This window comes from Raphanus sativus, chromosome 4 (assembly GCF_000801105.2).
Source record: "Raphanus sativus cultivar WK10039 chromosome 4, ASM80110v3, whole genome shotgun sequence".
NCBI classification, from domain to species: domain Eukaryota; kingdom Viridiplantae; phylum Streptophyta; class Magnoliopsida; order Brassicales; family Brassicaceae; genus Raphanus; species Raphanus sativus.
Window position 1 is genome coordinate 12,077,436 of NC_079514.1, and position 8,447 is coordinate 12,085,882.

Consider the following 8,447-nt stretch of genomic DNA (forward strand, 5'->3'; position numbering starts at 1 on the left):
TGTGGCAAATTACTTCTCAAATATAGATTAGAGGATAAGCAGATAATAATGTTGAAGTAACTCCATAATTACATGCTTACAATACTAATTTCTAAAACTATATGCTTCTATTATCTTATACTTAATTTGACAATGAACGAAGTTACATAATAAAGAAACAAAAATAAGCAGGAAACAAAAAAAAAGAAACGAAAGAATACAGCTCATATGATGTTTTTATGAAAGGAAAAGAATTTTAAAATTTAATATCTATATGCAGTTTCTTGTCTTATTTTTCTACTTAATTGACCCCCAACTTATATAATTGAGATTAGAAGTTCTCTTTGTGGAAGTCAAACTTGGTGGTTGTCTTGCGAGAGAAATCCAAAGCCAGATTTTTTAGTTCCTTTGTCAATCCTGGTGCCCCACAATAGAAGACTCCTGCAATCAAATTCATTTTAGTATTTAATTATTTAAATTCACTAGCAATTAGTATAATCACATAGTAACAAGATTAATCAAAGCGGTCAAGATTAGTTACTTACCGATTCGTTTGCCGGGATGCTGAACTGCGATCCTCTTGTAGACTTGTCTCCAGTTAGGTTTAGCGAAATGGGACTTGACACGTGTCCCGGATACGACATCAACACCGTTCTTAGCGTGTTGCAACGACTGAAGCATGGCAATAAGAGCAACCCTAGCGTCACCATCCTCGTACACGCTCGTGCAATAATTATGGAGCTCGATGATACCTTCCTCGTCCAGCTCAGAAACCTCGTCCATTATTCCCTTAAACCACTCGAACGATCCTTGCTCTCTTGTAACCCAGTAGAAATAAGCTTTCCTCGTCCTAAACCCTTTACTATTCCCATTACTATTGTTGTTCTCGATGTCGCTGTCGCGGGCATCAGTTTTCATGTTGTTGATGATGTCCTTGACGATGCTGATCATAGGCGTGGCTCCGATGCCAAGACCTACTAGGAGTACCACGTCGTACTTCTTGTAGTCTTGTGCGGGAGCACCATAGGGACCGTCGATAAGAACCTTTGGGAACGCGACGGAGTCTCCTCCTTCTGCTCTGAGCAGACCGCTTTTACCAGCGGTTGGAGGTTTGCATACTTCAGAGAAGACGGTTCTGAGCTTGCGAGTCCAGTCACCAAGAGTGCGGATGTGTACGCTTAGGTAGTCGTCTCCTGGAGCAGATGTGATGGAGAAAGGATGCCACTCGAAGGGAGACACGGCTCTACAGTTCACGAACATGTACTGTCCACTTTTGTATTTGAATCCTTGTGGCTTCGTCACGTGTAGTGACAACACGTTCCCCGGATAAACAGCCACCTGTTGATACATACATACAAATCTTTAGAAAATGATCAAAAGGAAAATTTCCTATTTCTAAAAAGGTTTAATATTAAAGTATGAGTTGAACATGTTTTTTAATGTTTTTAGTTAATAAAAATCATATTTATTTTTATGTTTCTCTGAAATTGTTAGCTAGAAGCAACTAGAGTTATTTTTATTGGTTGTTCTATTAAAGTCTTATTTTCTATATTATTTCAAATTTCAGTTATGGAGTGATATTTTGATGTCAATATATATATATATATCATACCTTGATAATCTTAACCGGTTTGATGCTTGATCTTAAAGCACGGAGGAGCCTCTCTGACGCATACAGAAGCATTGGTACAGCTAAATACATCCATGTCTGATGTAATTACACAAACAAGAAGTATTAACTAACCAGAGAAGAGAGATAAATGTAGAGAAGAAAACAGATGAAAAATGGTTTGAAGAGCATACCGTTTTCTGATACCAAATCTTTGTGAGGTAGAGCTTGATACCATGAACAATGAGAAGAGCATAAACAATGATGAACAAATGGTGAGAGTACCAAAAGGCATTGAAACCGGTTAGCTTCTTGAGGAAGTTAGGTAAGTTAAGCTTGTTACGACGGAACCAAGGCGTAGCGAGTGTAAAGGCTATAGCCATTAGCACCACCATTATAATACCAGTCACACCTTCCACTCCCTTCACGAACCACCAATAGCTCTCCGGTTGCTCTCCAAAGTAAGGAATCATTGGCTCATAAGTATCCTCATCCGCGGCAAGTAAACGCGGGAAATCACAAGCTAAATGCGCAACTACATGGAGCAAACCCCCGACCACAATCCCGCTTGCTATAACCTTGTGGAAGTTGAGATTATCATCGAACGGCACGACAACACCTAGCTTAGTCTTGTTCCTTAGCCAAGTGATTGTGTTGCGACAAACAGGTAGCAATATGAGAGCCATGTTGAACTTGAGAGTCTCTGCGCCTCCTTTGGCGACACAAACACAATAACCCATCACGCCATAGGCCGCTTTGTTCCGGTATTGAATGAATTTGTAGGCGAATAGGCCGCCGCAGATGCCAAGCCATAGCATCATGATCCATAGTCTCTGCCAGTTGTCAAGTACGAAATACTTGATTTTCTCCGACCATCTCACCAGAGGCTTTGTCTCCTTAGCCGGTTTCAGCTTCTGACTTATCATTTGGCTTAGTATCCTACTGTCTCCCATCCTTACCGACTGGTTTGGTGCTTGTAACAGTAGCATTTCCAAGTTTTCGATCTGTTACACCACATTTCAATTATTTAGCTATAATATTACAATACATAGCGGTTACAAAATCTAATTTTCAACAATTTTCACAGGTTTATTAAACAACACTCCGACATTTAGTTGCCTCTAGCGCTGACTAGTTCTTCAATTATTAATTTAGATTTTTCCATATATTCCGATTTCTAGTGTTTTACGTAAAATATATCACGTAGACGCCATTGATTACGTAGACGCCAACAACGTTGACCACTTTGATTTTTAGAACCTTGGTTTTTTTTCAGGTTGTATGTAGTAAATACTACTATTAAACATGGTGAGTTTACGATATATACCATTAGTGACTGAGTGGTTTTATAGGTGGACCATACGTACCATGATGTAACCAGCATTGTCCGGGTCCAGCTCTTCCATTATCAGCGCTGCATATTCTTTGGCCTGCTTTTGAATAGTCGACAGCTTGTTGGCTGAAGCACTAAGACTAATAATCTGCAATTAATTACCCAAAAGTGTATCTTAGAATTAATAACCTTAACAAAAGTAATAAACACTACTCTAATCTATATCTATGTCGTGTTCAAATGCAGTTAATGAGGTCTTTGATGTTAACAGTAAACGTCAGCAGATAAAGTCAGTGGGATTTGCGCGTGGACAGATTTGTCAAGATTTTTATTTTATTTTTGTCAACATTTGTCAAGATAATCAACTAAAGAATATATGTATATTATTTTTTGTCACTACTAAGAATATTATGTATGTATAATATAAAAACTTGCAAAAATAAAATATGAGAAAAGATTGAATGGTGTGTGGTGTTCACCTCAGCGACCTCTTCTTCTGTTACTCGTCCATCTTCATCTTTGTCCACCCTGACCACATAATGACATCATTTATTTAGTTACGAATGCACTAAACTTCACAAAACAATTAAAATTATTAAATTATAATATCGGTCCATAGCTCCTGATGACCGTTTAACTTTGAAATACCAATAATTAAATATCGTTGCAATGATCCACTAATTGTAGATATTAATAGGTTAGGTAAAGATAAGTAAAGCTTACATGTCAAAGAAGACTTGGAGTTTGGCATCAAAGCTTTCATCTGAGATCTGTTCCCAGAAGAGTCTGAGCTGATCCTTGGTGATTGCATCGCCAGAGATGTTATTACGGCGAGCTAGTGCCCGAAAGAGCTGGTCCGCGAAGTCTTTTGATTCCTTGTTCATTCCTAAAGAAAGTTCAAAATAATGAAAAATAGAAATATAACATAAAGTTATCGACATAATTGCTTAAGCTATAATGAATTACGTACCTAAGCATTCCCAAAACTTGGAAGATAGTAAGAGACCGTTGGAGTCAAGAGAGAGTTTATCGAACCGTTGCTCGACGGCTGGCCACGCCGCGGTCTTGGTAGCGATGAACTTTAGACCTTTAAGAGCGTGAACGGCGGCGGAGCTCGTGCGGTCAAACCGCCGCGCAGGAGGGGCAGACCGTCTTGAGAACACGCGGCGGAGCTCGCGTGAGGCGTTCTTGATGCGCGAGGAAGTGCTACGGAAGAAGGAAAGTGAGGCGGAGTTGTTGAGGTTGCTTTCAAGCGTCTTCTTGGTGAGGAGTGTCAGCTCTGGATCCTCATGAGCTCCTCCTCCGGGACTTGCTTGCTGGACGCTGTGGACAGCCACCGAGTCGTCCCTGATGTCTAGCGTGATCTCCACGTACTCATCGTCTTCACCACCACGGCCGCCACCACCGCCGTCGCTGAGGCTGGTGCTTCTCTTGGGAAGATCCGCAGCGAATCTTGCGTTTTTCTTGGACGCGCGTTTGGGACGGCCGAGAGGACCACTGAAGGCGGACCGGTCGCTGGCTATGCTTTCGTTGTCGGAGTTGGTGTCTGAGTGAGCTCCTCGTAGAATCCCAAGTTCATGGTCGGTTCCTGAATTCCCTCGTCTCATTTTGCTTCAATGAATATAAGAAAACAGATGATCACTTGATTTGGCTAAGAAAAAACTAGGAGATCTCGACCAAAGATAACAATACTTGTGGGGTTACTATATTAGTCGAGAAAGAAAACCTCTTCTCCTAAAAGGTGTTTGATTTTTTTGGTCTATGGAAGAAATTGATTTTTGCATAAAATATATATAGAGAGACTAATGAGGGAGAGATAACATGAATGGACATGCAATCTGCAAATTGCAATTTCATAATCCAGGAAGGTAGTGGGAAACTATGGACGGACCACTCCGGTCCGGTCAAACCCTTTACTGACCATTTATTTTGACTTTTTTCTCGTTTGTTTTTTAATTTTTCTTGTTTACATTTCTATTCTTCCTGTTTTCTATTTCCACCGAGTCACATTATACATTTCAAAACCGAGTCATTAATTGTTTTCCATTGACGTTCATTCATGCATATATATAACAACCCCGTGTGAATTTGTACAGAGGGCAAAAAGAGACTTCAATTTTTAGTAGCGGTTGAATTTACTTAGGTTTGTCTAAACTTGTAATATAATCCTCTTTGTTTGACAATTACACAAAACAAAGTAATAGCTATCATGGAACCATATAAATATGTTGCCTCCAACATTTGACTAATTGTAATCTGTTTTCAATACATACCTTAACTAGTGTTATAGCCTGGCTAATCTGATCATTGCTGTACAACTCCATGTGAGATGCATCTATTTTGATAATTTGTTTATATACTAAAAGAGTCAATTAGCCATATACTGTAGATGTTAGAACTAATTCCCATCTATTCCGTTATCTATTTTTCATCGCCAATCGTGGTGAAAAAGGTAGATATTTTTGGATCCGTGAGCTATGAAAAAACTAACAAGCCATATGCACATGATGTCATGATTGTTCATTCAGGCTGCAGGCATTACTCCTGACAATAACGTACGTAAGACATATATATTGACGTCTACTTAGCCGACGCGTGAACCTCACAAGGGACATGTAATAGGAAAGCTAGCTACATCATATATAATACAGACCACAAAAAATAAGTAAAAGATAAAAAAAAAGAGCAGTCATGGCACAATATCCTTCGTTTGGATAGCAGGTAACTAAATCTGGCATTGATAATATCATTTTAAGAACCGGTTAAAAGGTAATATATTTTAAAGTTTGCTTTTGTCATCAGTATGTTTTTCTTTTTGCTTTAATATTGAAGTATGATACGTAAATTTACAAAAAAGGAATATATATATATGCTGGACATAAAGATAAATGTAAGAGTGTTGCTTTGAAAATGGGAGGCAAATGAGTAGCAAACAGAGTACCGGCAGCCAACATGAACAGGGAAGATATCTGTTCATGAGCCATGCAGCTAGAGGCCGCCACGAGGAAAGTCAGTTTTAGAGACTCGTACAATTCTAGGAAAATCAAAAAAGAAAGGGAGAAAGAGAGCAATGAGAAATGATATAGCGACAAAACATATGGTATAATTGAGCGCACATAGTATAAATGGTAGGTTTTGTTTATCCCTATATTAAAAAAATAGGACGATGAGAACGAAAGGTGGCCGAGGAGATATAAAATCGGTGTGGGTAATATTAGTGGACGAATCTTGGACTTATCTCATTTGCTATGCTCTTTGTATATATGTATGATAAGTTTTATGGACTTCTAATTTAATACTAATTAAAGGTAAGTGTAGTGGTCCAAGTCTTTTATACATTATTCAAGTTTTTTAATATATTTTCAGTGTAAAATCTTCTTTCCAACATATTTTTTGAGATAATACTCCCTCTGTTTTTTAAATATACATATTTTAGACTTTTCACATATATTAAGAAATCACATTAAAAATGCATTGATTTTTGTGAATAACAATTTTCCATAATTTTTAACCAATAAAAATCCAATAAACACAATTAATTTTCTTGAAGTTAACAGATTTTCATTAAATAATACATTGAAAAGGTAAAAAATGTATCTTTTTAAAACAAATTTTTTTCCTAGAACATGGATCTTTAAAAAACAGAGGGAGTAATACGTATAATCGTTAATCTTGTAAAATCTAATATACTCTTTTAAGACAATATTTTATACCTAGTAATTTTGGTGAAACTAAATCTTTCATAGAGCATCAGCTAATAGAATGATTAAGCCATTGTTCAGGCCGAATTAATAGATCATGATGTATCATGTATAAATTTCTGATACCATGATAAATTTCTTAAATTTCAAACTTAAAATAAAATAATCTAAATTTTTGATATATTACTTATATCCCTTATATATTTCCAATATGGAATCTTCTTACCAATAATGTATATCAAAATTGTGGTAGGATAACAATGTTTTTAATATAACTACCAGTCATATACGTGAAGATTATACCTAACTGGCAAAATTAATGTACATCATCATTATTGATCAATAGAAATGTGAACCCTCCACTAATTAATTAGCGACTCACTCTTAGCTAAACCTTCCGTTAACTCAGTGAACTTTCTGCACATGTGCGATTGAATATTTGTTCGAAGTTTTTTCATCACCACGCATATACGTTATATATTTTCAACAAGACCTACTTTTATACAGGCATGCAAGAAGGTCGACTGTTCTTCTATACGTTGACAATGTCATGCCGGAGGAATTTACATCTAGCCGTGTTTTGTGGACTCTGTAAAATCAACACATATAGGAAATGTGGTCTTTCAATGGTTGCACCTTTTTCAGTGCTTGAGTTTTTTTTTTTACTTTCTAATGTTTAGTTTCTAAGAGAAAAAAATAAAAGATGAAAGATGAAATAGATGTAAATTAAAAGATGAAATAGATTCGTTTCTGTTAAATGGCTACATAAAATCTAAAAGGTGCTTAAAATACATTTCAATGTTTAAATTCTGAAACCAAAACAAAAACAACAGAAATCTTTTGTAATTCCTCCGACCGCTCACGGCTAATAGGCCATCCACTTTCGTTTTCTCGATTCGTGAGCCTCATTCCATCTGACGAATGGTGCGCTAATTTCTCTAAGGTCCAAAAGTCTTGTTTACTAACCCTATAATCACCACCCGACATTTTTCTGTGTTTTGGCTTCATTTGTACGATAGCACGAATCACTTTCCGATAGATTATCCATCATTTTACTACTTCAACTCAAGAATGTTTAACTCTGTAATTTTAAACGGATGTGTACCAAAAAATATAATTTCACCTTAATAACATAAAAAGCAAAATCAATTCTCTTAAGTTTTTCCACCTATCACAACTCGCTATCGGTATGTTATATTTTTGTTAACATTTAAGTTGGTGACAATGCAAAAAATTCCCTATAACTTACTCTAAATCATGTTTTGAATATTTATTAGAAGTATATATGGTCTATATTTTTACCAAAAAGAAATATATGGTCGATATATAGTTTCAGTTTTGAGCGAATTGTATATATATATCATATTGGTTGAAACCGAGGGAATATTTCAATTTAGAATAATAATAGATGAATGTTGAATAATGAAAAATAGGTGTAAGAGGTTGGTGTGGTCAATACAAAGTGGATTTAGATATTATTGTTATTAACGACTTTGGTCCTCCTTACTCAAAACATTAGTGCCTTTAGCTTCTAGAAACCTTTAAGCAAGACTTTTCATTTTTTGGTGATCTTCCAATACTAATACAATAATGAAAACAATTATATTCTTGTTTTTCTAGTAGCTCTTTTGTATATATTCATACATATATACGCTTGTTTTTCTAGTAGCTCTTTTGTATATATTTATAGATACGATGTATCTGTATTAGGTATAAGCTAGGTGGTGTGAGAAAAAGATATAAGCTAGGATTGATTGGTAAGTTGCATCTGTAACGCTTACCACGGTCAAATAGAACCGTCGATCTTTACCGCATCCACTTGTGA

General features: G+C 36.4%; 1 protein-coding gene across 1 annotated transcript; it reads right to left on the bottom strand.

The window, feature by feature from the left end:
- Positions 1 to 4,721, bottom strand: LOC108854525 (respiratory burst oxidase homolog protein D). Its single transcript, XM_057008551.1, has 8 exons — positions 3,892 to 4,721; positions 3,645 to 3,807; positions 3,401 to 3,449; positions 2,956 to 3,069; positions 1,783 to 2,592; positions 1,592 to 1,687; positions 525 to 1,317; positions 1 to 420 (listed from the first exon to the last, which is right to left on the bottom strand). The coding sequence occupies exons 1-8, from the start codon at positions 4,526 to 4,528 to the stop codon at positions 311 to 313; spliced, it is 2,772 nt and encodes a 923-aa protein (XP_056864531.1). The 5' UTR covers positions 4,529 to 4,721; the 3' UTR covers positions 1 to 310.
- Positions 4,722 to 8,447: the final 3,726 nt, after the last annotated feature.